At 39.5% G+C, this 20,208-nt stretch overlaps 1 protein-coding gene across 6 annotated transcripts in view; it reads left to right on the top strand.

The window, feature by feature from the left end:
* SATB1 (SATB homeobox 1) overlaps positions 1–20,208 on the top strand; it is a 115,449-nt gene that overhangs the window by 25,311 nt on the left and 69,930 nt on the right. For all 6 annotated transcript variants that reach the window (XM_050938381.1, XM_050938380.1, XM_050938382.1 and 3 more), the window contains exons 3-5: positions 1,715–1,891; positions 2,554–2,680; positions 3,421–3,544. In XM_050938381.1, the coding sequence (XP_050794338.1) occupies positions 1,715–1,891; positions 2,554–2,680; positions 3,421–3,544 (428 nt within the window). The remainder of the gene's footprint in view (positions 1–1,714; positions 1,892–2,553; positions 2,681–3,420; positions 3,545–20,208) is intronic.

The following is a 20,208-nucleotide window of genomic DNA, read 5'->3' as shown; positions in this document are numbered from 1 at the left end:
TTTGTGATTTTAAAAACAAGAACAGAATCCCTTTTTCCCCCTCCCCAACTCTGTCTCTCTCCCCTTCTCCCCCAACTACATAAATATTGGCAAGCATTTAGTCTGGTCTTTCATGCTGTGTCTATTGGGCAAACCGGACTGAGTTTGTGAGCTTTTCCAAATGAGCCTGAAGGGATTTGTTTCCCAGAGACTGACTCTCTAGTGAACAGCTTAGTGCAGATGTGGGGTGTGTGTGTGTAATTTATTTATAATCTATAGCTATATAATAAAATATCCTTAAAGGGTATCTCTTTATTATAATCTCTTGTCACAGGCAGGAGTACAAATGAACAAAGGGGTTTTAAAGCATATATCTGCAATACATTTATTTTTTCAACTATAGTATCTTTTCTGCACCTTTGCAGGTTAGAAAGCCAGCTGACATGAGCCAGCCGTGAATGTTTAATTGCAGTGTAGACATACCCTATGAGTCTAGAGGGCAGTGCTCACAGAGACATTAACATTGCAGGACTAATTGGAGATCCTGGGTGCCCTGTTAAAGTAACCCTTGTCATCATTTATACTAAAAATGATACCCTTCTGGCAATCTGCCATAAGCCAATTCTTGTGCATCTGCTTTTTAACCCTTTTGCTTCCTGTCATTAAGGAGCCTGATTCTGCAAGTCTCAAGCCAGTGGGAGTTTTGCTATTGACTTCACTAAGGACAGGATTGGGGCTGCAGTTCCAAGGTCTTTTTGTAGTGCCCTGCTATTTTGTATAAAATAAATACAATTTTAAAGAAATCCACAATTCTGACTTCCAGAAGAATGCTTCTTCCCAGCAGTAAGTGTTGCTGGGCTCTCTGTTAATCTTCTGGTCATGATCTAGTAGATTGCACTGAATTAAGCAAAAGGTGTGGGGAAACATTTGTCTTCAAATACAAAAATATATAATATATATATATTTAATTAGTAACAACCAAGAAAATGACTTTTGGACATACAAATCATATCTACAGTAAGACTAGAAATATATGGTGTGAAGTAGCAAACTACATATGCCAAAAATGTGTCAATGGCAGGTAAATTTAAAACTGGATTAAAATTACTATTACTGTTTCTTAAAGATACAAGTCTTGGAATTGCAGTTTAGTAGTGATCTGGTTAGATCCAGACAATGAATGCAGCATCAGTTAGCAGTAAGTTGTGCTTTGTTTCCTTGTATAGTTTGTTAGCATGGAGATTTAACAAAAGACAAAGGTGAAATTTTTAAATCAAAGGTAAATGGATATTTTTGGCACAATTTAGGAAAGTTTTAACGTTAATGAACAAAATTATGTAGATGCCATTAAAATGGCTTACTCTGAAGACATCTGCAGTATGTATTTAGGTTCTCACGCTGCATGCTACTCACAACAAATCAGACAGGACAGAGACAACCAACTTATTTCTCTCCTGTCAGCCTTATTATTTATTTCTGCAGGCACGTAATTCTCTGTTCTGTAGCAGATGAAGTAGTAGTAGGGATATATTTGCATTTATACCTTTTATGGAAATAATATTTATTTTAAATAACTTTTTTTGGGGGGGAGGGAGTGATGTTTTACACAAAGAGAGGGTACCCTTAGATATTCATCTGCAACTTTATAGGGCTTTTAGCCATGTAATGCGGTAGATTTCTTCCTTATTCCTACAATAACACCAGTTAATACTGTATATTTTACTTTTTTTAATAGGAACTATGCTTCCAGTGTTTTGTGTAGTGGAACATTATGAAAATTCCATTGAGTATGACTGTAAGGAGGAGCATGCAGAATTTGTGTTGGTAAGGAAGGACATGCTATTCAACCAACTGATTGAAATGGCTTTGCTATCACTTGGATATTCTCATAGCTCTGCTGCCCAAGCAAAAGGTAAATATGATTGCTAAACTGTACTGTTTGTTTTATGGGGGAAAATGTAGAAACTTTTTCTGGAATGCAGTACAATTATGATGTTTTACTCCTTGTAGGTTGTGTTTCTTTTAAATTTTTGCTTCATGTATTTTTATTTAGTTAACATATGCTTTGCTCATGGAACGTTGAGGTAGAGTATAATCTTCAAAAAATTACTTCAACTGAATCATTAGTATGCTTATTGACCTTAATAATCTGCTCCACTGAGGATCCACAAGGAAGTGTAAAGCATATTTGAGCAGATGGACTGTTGAGAGTCAACTTGCGTTTATGACTAAATATCTAGCTCTGTTTCTTTTATTCTGTTACTGATGGGTTCTGTGGATTGTGAAGTATTTTTCAGTACTGAGATCTTGCATTATAATATACCATATAATGTGTTTGATTTTCTTAAGTTCTGAGAGTTCAATAAGACAAAATATATTTGGATGGTATTTTTGATCCTTTAATGCATTTATATAATTTCATAGCATGGACAGCTAACTTGCAGGTTTTTCGTGCTTGTCCTCAAATAAATGAGCATAGAATGAAGGACAGTGGCACTGCTTAAAATCACAGGTATTTTTCAAAGCCTTATAAAATACATTTATTAAATAATATAATTTCTCTATCTGGCACAGGGCTAATCCAGGTTGGGAAGTGGAATCCAGTTCCACTCTCTTATGTGACAGATGCCCCTGATGCTACAGTAGCAGACATGCTGCAAGATGTGTATCATGTGGTCACACTGAAAATCCAGTTACACAGGTGAGTCACACATACCAATCTTAGGACATGGACTGCTATTTGTCCACTGTTAGGATTAGTAATATAGCCTGTATTTGATTTCCACTGTGCTGTGTGCTCAAAGTTCAAAAGCTTATCTACATTCCTTTTTGGTTATTATAATTTTTAAGTTACAACATGCGGTTGTAGAAAACTTTCATGCGTATAGCTCTGATACATAGATTTTTCTCTGGATATCTCATTAAAAGTATATTGCATTTTAGTCAATTAAATGATGCATTACAAGAAGGCATTTTACATAAAGTTTACTTAAGAGAAAAATATTTTTGCATATCATGAACAGTACCATCTGTGTGCATTTTGTATAAGAATGATTTGCTCACACTTATTGTTGCTGTCTAGGTTCTTAAATTTCACAGTAACAAAAAATGCAAAAAATGGTTGGTTAATATGTTAATGCTTTTCATGATCAGTTGTGAGAAAGCATTACACCTTAAATTGTTTTACCAAGCGCATCAGAGCAGGAAGGTAGAAGTAACATGAAAAAATAGTCGCCACATGCAGCTGATGTATAATTCATGCATCAATACAGCAGATGTGTTGTATAAAGTAATTAACTAATCGGAACAATCAGGAGACCGAGAGCAATCTCCAGATGCATCTGCTTGATGCACAAAATGAAATCTGTCTGTCTTAAAGGAATGTTCTGCAGCAGGATGCAATCTCGTAATAATCCCTTTTCTAATCTATGTCTCAAATAGTTGCCCTAAACTAGAAGACTTGCCTCCTGAACAGTGGTCTCACACAACAGTAAGAAATGCTCTCAAGGACTTACTGAAGGATATGAACCAGAGTTCATTGGCCAAGGAATGTCCCCTTTCACAGGTACTTATCATAACATGTAATAAATATTGAAGCACTATAGGCAACACTGATGTGAGATTAGAGATTTCTATAGACTGTAGCAAGTAGTATCTGAAGTGAATCTGCCAAAAATACACATTCATTTGACCAATTTGTGATCTTTTTAAATATGCTTGATTCATTTCGGATATAGTCTTACAGTATTTTCCCTTGAGGGGAATGTGAAAGGCTGTTTACACTGCACTAGGTGCACTAAAATTGTCTCATACCAAACTGGATTTTTACTGGTTTTTGTCTTCAGTATTTGAACGGCTTTGATGTAACTACTTTTTTTCAAGCACATGTTGAAGTTATTAAAAGGCTCTTTACTTACTGCTATCAAAAATACTACAGAATTTGAATGCTTGTTGCATAACCTACACTAGTTTTAAATGCTAATTCATAAAACTAGACAGTCTATTTACCATACTGTGTGACTAGAGGGGAAAAAAGAATAAAGCTCCTTAGATGATGTGTTGTCATTACAAACAACCAAAAGAAAATCAGTCGTTTATTAAAACTAATCAAAATACATCTAACAAGGATTAAATTTTATATTACCCATTACTAAACACTGAACTGCTGCTTACCCTTGAGGCTGCTTTACATTGTTCTTTTGTCATTGATTTAAATTGTCTTGAAGGAGAATTTTATTTTTCTTTACTGTATTGTGCCCAGTGACATTGAGGTGGGAACAACAGATGTATTGCTCCCTTTAAATTTTTCAAATGTATTTTGCTGTGCTGCAGTTGAGACTTCTGACAGAAATTCTGTTTATAAATCAGTGATACTGGCCATGGTGGGGGGAAAGGAAGTCAGATTATTTTTAAAAGTATTTACTTCCCTTTCTCAGAATACTGGAGTCTTTCAGAAGCAGGGTGCTTAGTCACTTTTAGACAAGATATGTATATCTAGTCGATTATATAATATTAGCGAAGACTGTTTTCCCATCACTATTTTTCCTATGATTAGATTGTCTTCAGCTATGTGGCTCTGATATAGGAATTTTTTGGAGTGGAAATAATCAAAATTATCTTCACTAGTTGCAAACCATTCTAGTAACGTTTGCAAAGCTATCTTGTACATACCTACTGTACACGTATGCGAGCTCTTGCACTGCTGGCTCATGGAGACTGCAGATAACTTAGGATTCTCTCCACTTTGGTTCACCAGCTTTATTTATTTATTTTATTTTTTTGTTACTGACAGAAAGCAAGTACGTTGTCTGGAGACAAAATATTTAATTTACATTTTGGCATATTGTCTTGTTGCAACTTGTCTGCATATGATGCAACAATATAATGTAAAGTAAAGCAGACTTAAAAAAGGAGTCTATTTTTATATTCAACATTAACATGTTGGTGGAAAACTGTATATAAATACTTCCTTCAACTAAATAATGTAGCAAATTCAGTGTCCCTGAGTAATAGTGATTTAAAGAGATAATGTCATGTAAAATAGAAGTCCTCCGCAATGAGTTGGAATTATTAAAACAAAGAATTGCAAAACCCTAAATTTCTTTGATCTTTGTTTTTAGTGTTTGCATTTCTTTCAGCTTGGGAAAAGAGATATCTCCTTTTTAGCTTTGTTTTCTAGCAGATTTTACTTTTATTACCTCTTGCTCTAGCCCGATGCTGCAATGTTTGGGTTGCAAAGATTGAAAACAATCATTTTTTTTGGTTTTGGGAAATGGATTCCATTATAAAGTATGAATGTATAGTCTTGAAAAAAATCAGGTTTAATGGGCTTTGGATCAGCCTTTTTAAAATTCAGTGTGAATCTTTCTGTTCCTTTGAGTAAGCTTTGGATCACGGTACCTGAAAACTTTGACCTGCCCATCTCCCCTTAAATTATCAAAAAATGTTTAAACATTCAGACAGATATAATTAATAGTATATTGCTCTCTTATGTGGGAGACACTGGTTTATGAGCAATATTGGGACATTTAACTGTGATTCTTAAATCAGTTGGGAGTGCTCCAAAATGGATACATTTGCAGTCTGGAGATCAGAAATAAGAGTGCGTAAAAAAGCTTAGAGACATCCTCTCCCCTGGGATCAGCTAAATATAAACATTGGAGAGGTGTCTTCTCACTATACGTTTATGCTGGAATAGTGGAGATATGCATGGAGCATTCCATCACCAAAGCACCATAAAGACACTTAACTATAACTTGTTAACACAATCATCAAGTTTATTAAAAACAGAAAAATAACTCAAGGATAGTCAGATTTTGCCTGTCAAACTATCCTTACCAATACCCTTTTTGCATCAGTATGGAAGTGTTTTTCATACCGTATTTAAAATGGTTTTATATATGTGCAGCATTTCCAATGTACCGTTTGAGAGTGGAAAGCAACAGAGTGCTGTCACTAACTAAAAGTTGTTTACTTCGGTCAGTTGATCTTGAGTGTTTGTATATAATTTTATTCAGAATACTAACAGTTCTGTGCTTCAGAAACAAACCACTTATATTTTGTAGAAAATGCTGATGTAGTTATGGACTGTTGATGATCTGTAGGTAAATATAAACTGGATTTGTGATGCAGTTTGACCCTAAATTATTAGGCTCTATTTCTTGACTCTTTTCCTCCTCCTTGTACTATCTTTTTTTTCTATTTTGCCATTGATTCTTTTGATCATTTGCTATAATTGGTATCTCAGGTCATCTAGGTATAAAGTGTTGCCCTCTTGTTTCTTCATACCTTCTTCCTGCATTTCCTCTAGCAAAATGCCATTGTGACATTGCTGTTTTGATGAAAAGGGTGGAATGCATATCTCTTCCAAGGTTCCTGTAACTGTCTTGTTTTTGAGAATGTTGTGACTTACTCCTGTTTTTCCCCACTTCCCCTAAGGCCAAGTTTCACTTACTATACTGGCCTTGATTGTAAGGAATTTTCATTGACATAAATCACATTCTGTGGGTGGATTGGAGCTAGTATGTGAGCCTAAATTACCATTCAAATAAAAACGTAAGAGTTCAGAGATTGTTCTCAAATTATGGCCTCAAGCAGGCAAGCGAAAAGAACAGCTACTAATTTCAGATGGTGAATTGCAAGCCACTGGATATTTGCATGCTGTTCTCTAGGTTTGTGAGTGTCATTACCATATACAGAGTTGTTGTAGCTGTGTTCATCCCAAGATATTAGAAAGACAAGGTGGATGAAGTTACTTTTTTTTTTTTTAGTTGAACCAGCTTTTGTTGGTGAGACAGACAAGCTTGAAGAAGAGAGTCTTTCACCGACAGAGGCTGGTTCAATTAAAGATGTGAGCTCAGCCACCTCACTCTCTAATTATCACAGACTAGCAGAATATATAGATGCCATCCAAGAAACTTCTCATGTTTGATTTTACCAGGTTCTCATAATTTTTCACTTGCCACCTCCCATTTTCTCTCTCATATAAGCCGATATATTAGAATGGCGGCATGGGCTAGTGGCCTGAGTCTAGGGTTGGGAAACAGGAACTCCTGAGTTCTCTCAGTAGTTTTGCAACTCTCTCATTGCGTGGTGTTGTGCATTTGAGCATGTCACTTACATTTAGTTTAGTTTCCCCTTTTGTGTGATGGGAAAAACTAATTAATTTCCTACCAAATAGAGGTGTTTATAGTGATTAGTATTTGAACATGACTTTAAAAATGTTTCTGTATAAATGCACTCACCCATAGAAGCAATGGCTATGTGACAAAGGACATTTGTCATGCACCCTGACCACCTCACCTGAGCCCTACCAACTAATCAGTTTCCTTTAGGACTACTACTGGCATTTTAAACCTCTGAAATGTTTCAAACAGCCACCAACTGTTGCCATTTTGAATTATATCAACCTGCTATACAAATAGTTGAGGAAAAGAGAGAGCACTTGTCTTTATTCCAAACATGGAATTGTCTTCTCTGTTTCCCAGACCTTCAAATTATACTGCCCTACAGATCAGGATAGGCAATATCCAGTCCTGGTATCAGTGGTAGATTTAGGGCGTGATATCTCATAGCCTTTCAGGGTTTTAGTAAAGAAGCTTTATATCATTAGAAAAGGGAGATTTCCCGTCTTGCAGTGAACAGCCTGCAGTTGCTTCTATCTCTGGAAGCATCTGGGATCTATTCATGTGTCATGATATTTTTATGCATAGTAATATTATTATGTAGGACATGTATTGTTTACATATCAGTGGGGGTTTGTTTTTTCTCAGAAACCTTTCTAGTTTCTCTCCTGGAACTGAGAGAGACTGACTTTTTAGGTGAGAGGAAACAAAAACAAACACAAAAGTAAAAAGAAGCACAAATTCGGAAGTATTTCAAAGCTGTATTTTTGTAAAATATATGTGGTATATGCAGAATGGTACAAAGGGTTTTAATAGCTTCACATCTGGGATTAATGCAGATGTCCCAAATGCATTTTAATCAAACTTTTCTATTGTATCACTGTCATGTATTGTGCGTATACATATTGTATATACTTTACACAAACACAATATGTGTATATAAAAACACATTTCCCTTTTGTTCAAATATCAGGCCCCGAACCTGCAAACTGTTCCACGAGGGCACACCCATATGTCCCTGCAGGGTTAGCCGGGCTTGGCACAGGTGCCAAGCTCTGCTTACACAGATCATTTTGCAGGATCTTGGACTGCAATGACTAGGAGATGTTTCTTTCACCAGCATTAAATAGTCTTCGCTTAGATTAGCAAATGCCTCACATCTTGCCCACTTCAGAACGCTGATTTTCCACAAAATATCAGTGTATTATAGTACTACCTCCTTCATGTTATTATCAACCCAAATATATATGGTATGGCAAAATGTTTACAGTTCATTACTTTTGGGGAGAAATGATTGTGCTGAGTTGTAATCAGAACTTAAAAGTTCTCTGGACAACTTAACTTTTGTCTCTTGTGGTTTCCTGGATGACTTCACCCTCAATCTCAACACCTGACAATTTCAGGTTGTGGCTAGCTGATTGTCTCACTTTTATCTCCAGTCTTCAAAGGGACATCCAATAGGCCTGCCTCCAGATTCACCCAAGGATCTTCTCTCTCTCTCACTCCCTGCAGCAGACAAGGCGAGAGGGGCTCAGAACTGCAGGTTCCTATCCCCCTCTCTATTGAAGGGGCTGGAGCAGTGGAATCCAGCTGCTGCTGAGGCTGAGGTGTGGAGGAAGAAAGGAAGTGGTTTCTTTTCTTCCTTCTCCTAGGAAGGTCAAGAGAGCTAAGCAGCTCTTCCTTAAGAGTTTTTACTCAAATACCTCGCAGCAGAATATTGCTCAACAACAGTCAGCTACCTAAATGCCAAATTATTGTATAGCTACAAAGGTATTGCATTCAGTAGGGACAAGTATTGCATTCAGTAGGGACAAGACATATCTTAAACTGGTAGATGGCCAGAATTGGTAAATAATATGTAAAAGATCCCTTTTGTATTAAACTAAAAGTGAACAGAACTTTTTTTTTAAGTTGAAAAACTTTTTGTAAATAATTAACCACTATATTCTGGGCCACTGAACAATTGAAGTTCTGCTTTTGACTTCGATGGGACTAGGATTTGGGTTTACCATAATGCGTGTTTGTGTAGAATAAAATTATTTTTAATAATGAACTAAAAGGTGGGTTCCCCCTCTTCTAATTTTACCTGCCTAGACCTGAGCTCAGATCTTCAGATATCTGTTTCTTTTGCAACAGTTAATGGTATTGCTAACATCTAAAGCAGAACAGGGAGCCACATTCTTTACATTGCTCTAGACGTTTTAAAGATGCCCTCAATTATTGCAGGGGAAACACAGAACCTTGAGGGCCTGGACACAGGTTTTTGCAGGTTAGTGAAGGAAAAACTGACTTTTAGAACAGTTTAAGTGTATTTATACTTCTTACATTTATACATGTTGCCTTAGTATCTGTTTTTTTGTTTGTTTCCTTTTTTGAGTGTTTATTTCATTTTACCTTGAAAGTTAACATTGCTAAATGTTTTTTATTTTTATAGATATAACCTTTTCTGTCATCTTTGAAAACCACAGATATACCTCTTTTCTAGGGACCCAAATGAAGAAAATTGTTGATGCCCCTGACCCAACAGAGCTAGGGATGAGGGGTTTGGGGTGTGGGAGGGCCTCTGGGCTGGGGCAGAGGGTTAGGGTGCAGGGGTGAGGGCTGTGGGGTGGGAGGGGGCTCTAGGCTGGGGCAGGGGATTGGGGCGCAGGAGGGGGTCAGGACTCTGAGCTGGGGGTTAGGCTCTGGGGTGGGGCCAAGGATGAGGGGTGCAGAAAGGGTTTCCAGGTTTTGGAGAGCTCAGGGCTGGAGCAAGAGGTTGGGGTTCGGACTTACCTCCAGCGGCTCCTGGTCAGCACTGCAGGCACCACCCCCTCCAGCTCCCATTGTCCGGTTTCCAACCATTGGGAATGCGGAGCTGGTGCTCGGAGCAGGGGCAGCTGGCTGCTTCTGGGGCGCAGTGCGGTGTCAGAAAATGTAGGCACTAGCCTGTCCTAGCTGGGCAGCACCGCCAACAGGACTTTTAATATCCTGGTCGGCTGTGCTGACCAGAGCAAGGTGACCCAGTGCCTTAAATGCTGCGACCCAGTACTGGATCGCGACCCACAGTTTGCAAAACACTGATCTATATGGCCCAAGTATTTTTAATGAGATACAGAGCCTTTTGCTTCAAGGACAGTAATGCCTGAAAGTTAGAAGAGGAGCTCTGTGTAGCTCGAAAGCTTGCCTCTTTCACCAACAGAAGTCGGTCCAATAAAAGCTATTACCTCACCTGCCTTGTCTCTAATGTCCTGAGACCAACACAGCTACAACAGCACTGCAGATACCAGGAGATATATATAAAATACAGTAGCTTAGGTGAAATGAGTACTGCTTTTAGTCTAGTTCTTAGTGAACAGGTGTTAGAGTGACAGAAGCCATCATCATGAATGGCATTCCTGGTACAACCTTCGCAGAAAGGCAAGGGCCTGGCAGAGATGCCGACTGTCCCTAATTTTTCATAATTCCCCTGATTTTTACAGAATCCAGGCTTAAATCTATTAATTTTCTAAGCGCGCGCACATGCACGCACACACATAAAATGTGTGCGTCACTCACAACCACTCAGGTCCAACAACCACAATAAATAATGCCACGGGAGGGGAGGTGGATGTGAGTGAGACAGACAGTGTATTCTTCACCATCCCTGCAGCACCTGCACAGACAGCACAGTGACGGTCTGAGAGGAGGCAAGCTGTGACAAATTTGAATGGGTTGGGGCACTGCTGAATTAACCGCCCAAACAACATGCTGCGTGTTGCTCTCTAGCTGCCCTGTGTATAGTGGACTAAGATAATGTGCTGGAGGTACCTAGAGCCCGCCAAGAGGGTCCGCATGGGGCAGTTAGAACACAACATGCAACTTCTGATTTTGGCAATGAATCCAGCATCCTAAGCCGTACTGCCAATCACCTTAGTTGCATCCTATCAGACCCTCACTTTGAAGTCTGTAGGGGAGGCCGAAGGAGGCAGTTGAGTTTATGCAACAGAGGAGGTTCATCCTGGGAAAGAGGTCCAGACCTGGGACTGACCAAGGTAATTAAGGACGATAAGCAGTACAAGAGGGCACTTTCCTAGGACAGTCCTCCTCTTCTCCCTGTTTGGGGGTAGAGGTCAGTGGCGCAATGAGGAATGGGAGGCCTAAGGACACAGGTTTCCCTTTCCCTTGGCTATAGATGGGAAAGAAGGGGAGTGGGGAGAGGTACTGTTCCCTCGAGGGGAGGGAGAAAGCCCAGTTTCTGGGTTCAGGGGGAGAAGTCGAAGGAACTTCCCTAATGTTTTTCATAAACATCATGAAAAGCCTCAGAACATGGTTGGCATCTCTAGACTGGACGGGGATGGAGACTGAACTTTCCTCAAGGTGACTCTTACAAGTAATTAGTTAAGAATATCCATGACCTGGCTTGAGGCTTTTCCTGCTTTTCCCTATGCTACTATACCTTTTCTGTGGGTACATTTAAATAATCTTCAGTCTCTGATACTTTCATTCTGGCACCTTCTATGAGCACTGACACAAAGGGTGGGGATGGAAGGGGGAGCACGACCATTCACTAGCAAATGCCAGAAGATTCCAGTGGTAAGGCTAACTTTTAACTTTTGCTGCTGTGGTGCCTCTTTCAAAACTTCAGTAGAGGACAAAGAGTCTCCTCTCTACTTAGAATTTCTAAGGTGTGTTTTTTTTTTTCCTTTCATCTTAAATCAGACTCTCAACATTGTTTAGATACTATTTTTGAAGATTTAAAAGATATATAAATGTTTCTGTACATAATATAAAACAATTTCTTCTGACCTGAAAATTTAATAGAAGGAAAATAGAATTACTGTGAAGAGGTAGAAACCTATTCATACATGAAATGTTATAACTAAGGGTCAAATCATCCTCTCCAAGAGGGAAATTCATGAACTGGGCTAGAAGAATCAGTTTCTTTTCCTGGATTTACTCAGTGACTGATTGGGGATGGCATGTGTCCCTTACCAAATCAATATAGGCTGTGACCTCAAAGGGCCCTGCTAGTACCGTACTGTCATGGGGTCCCTACGTGTATTTGCTTCCAGCTCAGGCTAGGAATATCTATCTTGGAAGGGTGTTTTTGTGCAAGATAATGCATGATACTTCGTGCAACCAACCCTCAGAAGATAAATGCTGAGATATTATAGGCAGCAGCCTTTTATTCGCCTCTGGCCCCGACACTGCAGAGTCCTAAACTCAGAGGAAGAGGTTCTGTAGATTTCAGGCAGATGACAATGTTTTTGTGCTTCTCCTTCGCATTCTTCATGTACTGGCCAATTCTGGTCTGTACTTGTGTGGTTTTCAGTCTGCTCATGTGATGTCTGCATAATATGGCCTTGAAGTTTTAGGGAAGTGGCAGGAGTAAAACAAGAACACAGTGCTAATTTCAGAAAAAAGATGCCTTGTATACATTATAAAACTGAACTCTGTTTTATTTCACTTTCACTGCAGTGATGGTCTTGACAAAGGCCGTATACAATAACTAATGTTTAAAGTGTCCTTTATATACACCTCTACCCCAATATAACGCTGTCCTCGAAGCCAAAAAATCTTACTGCGTTGTAGATGAAACTGCGTTATACTGAACTTGCTTTGATCTGCTGGAGCGCACAGCCCCCCTCCTTCTCCCCTCCCCGGAGCGCTGTTTTACCTTATTATATCCGAATCATGTTATATTGGGTTGCATTATATCGATAGAGGTGTATATATCTTTGCAGCATATTTAGTGCCAGTAAATAATACACTGCTCAAGAATTGCATGTTTATTATAAATGCTTTCTTATATCCTTTCTTAATGCACTACTAAAGACATTTTATGTCTATAGATGTGTCTGAGTGTGAACCCTGATTTTCTCTAACTTTCACTAGAGGGTTATTCCCCAGCTATTCCCTAGCTTTCTTTTAAAACAAGATTTGCAAATAACACATACAATTTTTCTTTTATTGGAAACTGGTTGATTGTGGAGTACTATAAGAGTATAAACAACATAAGAGATCCTTTAACATAACATAAGAGAGCCTTCAGTCGCTTTGCTCTCTAGCTTTGGAACTCATTGCCAATTGAAGTAAGGAACGCTCTGACAGTTGGGACTTTTAAATCTAGACTTAAAAGTTATTTGTTCTGTTTAGCATTCTTAAAATGATTCTATTAGGAATTGTATGTGCTTCAGTTTTAATTTTAACTCATAATGATTGTAAAGCACCCTGGGATGCTTGCATGAAGGGCACTACAGAAATCCAAAATTGTATTGTATTGTAATGTATTATATTATTACATGGCACTGGAGCTGGACCACGGACAATTCATATAGAAAGCATTTGACTACTTCGCTAAAGATAAGGAGTAGGGGTTGGGACTCTTTTTTGCCTGTTTTCCTCCTTCTTCTATGTCAGTTATTTTATTAAACTAAATTAACATGGCAGTTATTCCCTAAGAAATGCCAGCATAATTTACTGTCTGCAAAGGCGCTCAAAATGTAAACCAGATGATAAACTAAAAATAAAAAATGTCTACATTAAGATTTAATTGCACTTCTCTTTCTATATCGTGTTCCTATGTAGAACACATTACTAACAGTATTTTCTTTATCACTTCTTCCACTTTTAACTTAATTTCATTAACAATGAAGAAATACATGGTCTGATTCATTTATGTCACTTGACAGTTACTCCCTTAACTCAATGTGTATGTCTCTTAGAATTTTTTTTATATAAAAGCATTCTAGCACTGATTAGAGCCAAGCCGTGTGACTTGCTCGTTCTCTTTGCCAGTGCAGGTCAGTTACACCTGCCACACTAATGCCATTCTGGTCCTCATGTTGCTTTTCCTCAGGAAGTTGCCAATGGCAAAGAATTTTTCCAAATTATGTGGTAAACTTGTGTATTGTGAAGTGTCAGTTTAGAAATTAAAATGAAGTTCATTTCTGTCCATTAAAGAGCTCTTATCTGGACAGCCAACTTAAGTCCTCTTAAAAAGGCAAGTGGACAGATGAATCTGACTCATGAGATGTTTTTCTTGTCTCGCTACGCTAACCATGTCCATTCTGCCCCGACTACAAGTAGACATAGCTGTTTTTTCTCAGTTCGTGACACATTTTCTGATAAAGTTTTTTCCCCTACAAAATACCACCAGCATATAGAAGAAAGGTGCCCAAGTAACCAAGGGGAATTAACTTCGTATTCTGCTCTTTACGCAGAGTGTTATGGTGGTGGTCTAAATTGTGACAGTCTTGTTTGAAGAAAAGGAATTGGACTCATAATAATCCTTTACACCTGACAGGAATGAAAGCACAGTGAGACCCACTTCTTGAGTGGCTACACAGAGAGATAAGCACTTGTGGCTTTGACAGACCAAATACCTCCTTCCTTGTCAGATTGATCTCAACTCTAACTTGAATGCTCACTGAGGATTATTTGAGAGGATGAGAGGATTTTTTTGTAAAAGTTCTGAAACCTGCAAGCAAACTCTCATACATCTTTAATTAAAAAAAAAAAAGATATATAGTTTCCTCTTCACTTCCCACCTTGTCTCCTCAAAATACACGCTAGGGGAAGGGGAAGGTCTCTATCTACTTCCTTAGATGACTTCTCAATGGAAAAATAAGTATCAAATTCCTTTGATGCCTTGCAGCATTTATTGGAGGACAGGTTTTTCAATCCTGAGCACAGTAAGTAAACCTCAAACACCTGGCAGCAGCCTGAGACTTGTCTCCCTCCAAATCTTGGAATAAACAAGCTAAAGAAATCTGTCTTCCCCAAGGGTGAAAAGACATAAAAGGCTCTCTCATATATGTAAGTCTAGAGAATACCTAATTCTGACAAGTTCCCTAACTCTGAACATAATATACCCAGAGTCTCAGAACATTACAAGCTCGAGAATAATTATTTCTCAGAGTGGGGTAATGTGCTTTTGTGTGATCTTGATATGGCCTAGTTTGCTAAAAAGGATCCATCTCTCTAAAAGATTTTTTTGGTTCTGAAGGAGATTATCAATAGAAAAAATTGACTCAATGATGAGACAGGACCAGGGGCGGCTCCAGGCACCAGCGCACCAAGTGCATGCCTGGGGTGGTAAGCTGCAGGGGGTGGCCTGCTGGTCGCAGTGAGGGCGGCAGTCGGGCAGGCTTCGGTAGCATGCCTGCAGGAGGTCCTCTGGTCCCGTGGCTTCGGTGGCGGGTACGCTGAAGGCGCAGGACTGGCAGATCACCCGCAGAAATGCCACCGAATCCACATGACCTGTGGATCGCCTGCAGGCATGCGGCCAAAGGCTGCCTGACTGCCATGCTTGGGGCGGCAAAGAACATTGAGCCACCCCTGGACAGGACAATGAAACTTCTGCTAAGACCTTCACTACTAACATCTGTTCTGGGGCAAGGAGGAATAAAACTCTCTCTCAACCTGGCTAGTGCTTACCATTGAAAAGTATGTCTTGTTAGGATATACTTATTTCAAAATACTATATCCCTCTCCTAAAACTGTTTTCCCATTTGTCAAAATACCCTCTAAAAGTAGATGGGCCAAACACAGTTCTGTTCTCAGATATGTTCTTTGAATGTCCCTTAAAATAAATTCAAAAGTCTTTTCCAGTACCAAGAACTCCAGAAGTCTTCAGCGGTATATTCCCCATTCTTTATTCAACAAAAACAAAAGGAGCCATGTGTGTTATGAAACCCACACCATCAGTTAATGGTATACAAGGAATTAAAAATGTGGATTGTCTCCAAGAAGTAATTGTTGTAGCAGAGCCATGGGACTTCTTTGAATCACCAGATTATCAATATGCATAAGAACGGCCCTACCAGGTCAGACCAAAGGTCCATCTAGCCCAGTATCTGTTTACCGACAGTGACCAATGCCAGGTGCCCCAGAGGGAGTGAACCTAACAGGCAACGATCAAATGATCTCTCTCCTGCCATCCATCTCCATCCTCTGACGAACAGAGGCTAGAGACACCATTCTTTACCCATCCTGGCTAATAGCCATTTATGGACTTAGCCACCATGAATTTATCCAGTTGCTTTTAAATATTGTTATAGTCCTGGCCTTCACAACCTCCTCAGGTAAGGGGTTCCACAAGTTGACCGTGCACTGTGTGAAGAAGAACTTCCTTTTATTTGTTTTAAACCTGCTGCCTATTAATTTCATTTGGTGACCCCTAGTTCTTGTATTATGGGAATAAGTAAATAACTTTCCCTTATCCACTTTCTCAACATCACTCATGATTTTATATATCTCTATCATATCCCCCCTTAGTCTCTTCTTTTCCAAGCCGAAGAGTGCTAGCCTCTTTAATCTTTCCTCATATGGGACCCTCTCCAAACCCTTAATCATTTTAGTTGCCCTTTTCTGAACCTTTTCTAGTGCTAGAATTCTTTTTCTAGATGAGGAGACCACATCTGTACACAGTATTCGAGATGTGGGTGTACCATGGATTTATATAAGGGCAATAATATATTATCAGTCTTATTCTCTATTCCTTTTTTAATGATTCCTAACATCCTGTTTGCTTTTTTGACCGCCTCTGCACACTGCGTGGACATCTTCAGAGAACTATCCACGATGACTCCAAGATCTTTTTCCTGACTCATTGTAGCTAAATTAGCCCCCATCTTATTGTATGTATAATTGGAGTAATTTTTTCCAATGTGTATTACTTTACATTTATCCACATTAAATTTCATTTGCCATTTTGTTGCCCAATCACTTAGTTTTGTGAGATCTTTTTGAAGTTCTTCACAATCTGCTTTGGTCTTAACTACCTTGAGTAGTTTAGTATCATCTGCAAACTTTGCCACCTCACTGTTTACCCCTTTCTCCAGATCATTTATGAGTAAATTGAATAGGATTGGTCCTAGGACTGACCCTTGGGGAACACCACTAGTTACCCCTCTCCATTCTGAGAATTTACCATTAATTCCTACACTTTGCTCCCTGTCTTCTAACCAGTTCTCAATCCATGAAAGGACCTTCCCTTTTATCCCATGACAGCTTCATTTACATAAGAGCCTTTGATGAGGGACCTTGTCAAAGGCTTTCTGGAAATCTAAGTACGCTATGTCCACTGGATACCCCTTGCCCACATGTTTGTTGACCCCTTCAAAGAACTCTAGTAAGACACGATTTCCCTTTACAGAAACCATGTTGACTATTGCTCAACAGTTTGTTTTTCTATGTGTCTGACAATTTTATTTTTAACTATTGTTTCGACTAATTTGCCCAGTACCAACGTTAGACTTACCGGTCTGTAATTGCCGGGATCACCTCTAGAGCCCTTTTTAAATATTGGCATTACATTAGCTAACTTCCAGTCGTTGGGTACTGAAGCCGATTTAAAGGACAGGTTACAAACCTTAATTAATAGTTCCGCAACGTCACATTTGAGTTCTTTCAGAACTCTTGGGTGAATGCCATCTGGTCCCGGTGACTTGTTAATGTTGAGTTTATCAATTAATTCAAAAACCACCTCTAGTGACACTTCAATCTGTGACAGTTCCTCAGATTTATCACCTACAAAAGGCGGCTCAGGTTTGGGAATCTCCCTGACATCCTCAGCTGTGAAGACTGAAGCAAAGAATCCGTTTAGTTTCTCCGTAATGACTTTATCGTCTTTAAGCGCTCCTTTTGTATTTCGATAGTCAAGGGGCCCCACTGGTTGTTTAGCAGGCTTTGTGCTTCTGATGTACTTAAAAAACATTTTATTACTTTTGGAGTTTTTGGCTAGCCGTTCCTCAAACTCCTCTTTGGCTTTTCTTATTACACTCTTGCACTTAAGTTGGCAGTATTTGTGCTCCTTTCTGTTTGCATCACTAGGATTTGACTTCCACTTTTTAAAGACAGTCTTTTTATCTCTCACTACTTCTTTTACATGGATTGTTAAGCCACGGTGGCTCTTTTTTAGTTCTTTTACTGTGTTTCTTAATTTGGGGTATACATTGAAGTTGGGCCTCTATTATGGTGTCTTTAAAAAGGGCCCATGCAACTTGCAGGGATTTCACTTTAGTCACTGTATCTTTTAACTTTTGTTTAACTAGCCCTCTCATTTTTGTATAGTTCCCCCTTTTGAAATTAAATGCCACAGTGTTGGGCTGTTGAGGTGTTCTTCCCATCACAGGGATGTTGAATGCTATTGTATTATGGTCACTATTTCCAAGCGGTCCTGCTATAGTTACCCATTGGGCCAGCTCCTGCACTCCACTCAGGATTAAATCTAGAGTTGCCTCTCCCCTTGTGGGTTCCCATACCAGCTGCTCCATGAAGCAGTCATTTAAAGTATTGAGAAATTTCATCTCTGCATTTCGTCCTGAAGTGAAATGTTCCCAGTCAATATGTGGATAATTGAAATCCCCACTATTATTGGGTTCTTAATTTTGATAGCCTCTCTAATTTCCCTTAGCATTTCATCATCACTATTACTGTCTGAGTCAGGTGGTCAATAATAGATCCCTAATGTTATATTTTTATTAGAGCATGAAATTTCTATCCATAGATTCTATGGAACGTGGATTCGCTTAAGATTTTTACTTCATTTGAATCTACATTTTCTTTCACATATAGTGCCACTCCTCCTCCTGCACAACCTGTTCTGTCCTTCCGATATATTTTGTACCCTGGAATGATTGTGTCCCATTGATTGCTCTCAGTCCACCAGGTTTCTGTGATGCCTATTATATCAATATCCTCCTTTATCACGAGACACTCTAGTTCACCCATCTTATTATTTAGACTTCTAGCATTTGTGTACAAGCAGTTTAAAAACTTGTCCCTGTTTATTTGTCTGCCCTTTTCTGATGTGCCAGATTCTTTTTTATGTGACTGTTTATCATCTGATCCGGCCCTTATATTATCCTCTTCCGTCCTCTGCTCCTGACTATAACCTGGAGATTCTCTATCATCAGACCCTCCCCTAGGAGAAGTCTGTGTCCGATCCACATGCTCCTCTGCAGCAGTCGGCTTTCCCCCATCTCCTAGTTTAAAAACTGCTCTGCAACCTTTTTAATGTTTAGTGCCAGCAGTCTGGTTCCACTTTGGTTTAGGTGGAGTCCATCTCTCCTGTATAGGCTGCCCCCATCCCAGAAGTTTCCCCAGTTCCTAATGAACGTAAACCCCTCCTCCCTACACCATCACGTCATCCACGCATTGAGACTCTGAAGTTCTGCCTGCCTGCTGGGCCCTGTGCGTGGAAATGGGAGCATTTCTGAGAATACCACCATAGAGGTCCTGGATTTCAGTCTCTTCCCTAGCAGCCTAAATTTGGCTTCCAGGCTCTCTCCTACCCTTCCCTATGTCATTGGTACCTACATGTACCACAACCACTGGCTGCTCCCCAGCACTACACATAAGTCTGTCTAGATGCCTCGAGAGATTCGCAACCTTCGCATCAGGCAGGCATGTCACCATATGATTCTCCCGGTCATCACAAACCCAGCTATCTACGTTTCTAATGATCGAATCTCCCATTACTAACACCTGCCTTTTCCTAGAAACTGGAGTTCCCTCCCCTGGAGAGGTAACCTCAGTGCGAGAGGCAACCCCAGCACTATCTGAAAGGAGGGTCCCAACTATGGGAAGGTTTCCCTCTGCTCTGCTCACAATGACTGCTCTGCTTCTCTGGGCCTTTCTTCCTCCTCCACAGCGCAGGGACTGTCTGAGCAGAGGTGGGACAATGCTACAGTGTCTCGAAAAGCCTCATCAACATACCTCTCTGCCTCTCTTAGCTCCTCCTTGTCACTATGACAAGCAGTTATCAAAAATCAATGAGATTTGTCTTAATGTTTCCAATGTCCTGTCTGGTTTTGAATTTTCCCAGTGTAGCTGGACTTTTTTTGAAAACTCTCACCGCTAAAGCCAGTATCACTGAGGGGAGAGACCATGTGTAACTTGTTCTGCTAGAGAACTGCTTAATGAACTCTTCATTTATCCATCAAAATCAGCACTTGATAATGAGCTTTAAACATTTTAGTCTCAGATTCATTGTAAACTTCAAAAAGGATTTGATTCCTCCTCTTCAGACTCTAGTGCACTTTCTGTTCTTTCTGCCAAAGTGGACTCTAGTCATTCATCCCAGGCTTAATAGAGCTAAATATACTCATTGAATGGGGTATTGTCTGATTTACAGTAA

Source organism: Gopherus flavomarginatus, chromosome 2 (genome assembly GCF_025201925.1).
Source record: "Gopherus flavomarginatus isolate rGopFla2 chromosome 2, rGopFla2.mat.asm, whole genome shotgun sequence".
NCBI lineage: Eukaryota > Metazoa > Chordata > Testudines > Testudinidae > Gopherus > Gopherus flavomarginatus.
This window is presented reverse-complemented; position numbering and strand designations above follow the sequence as displayed.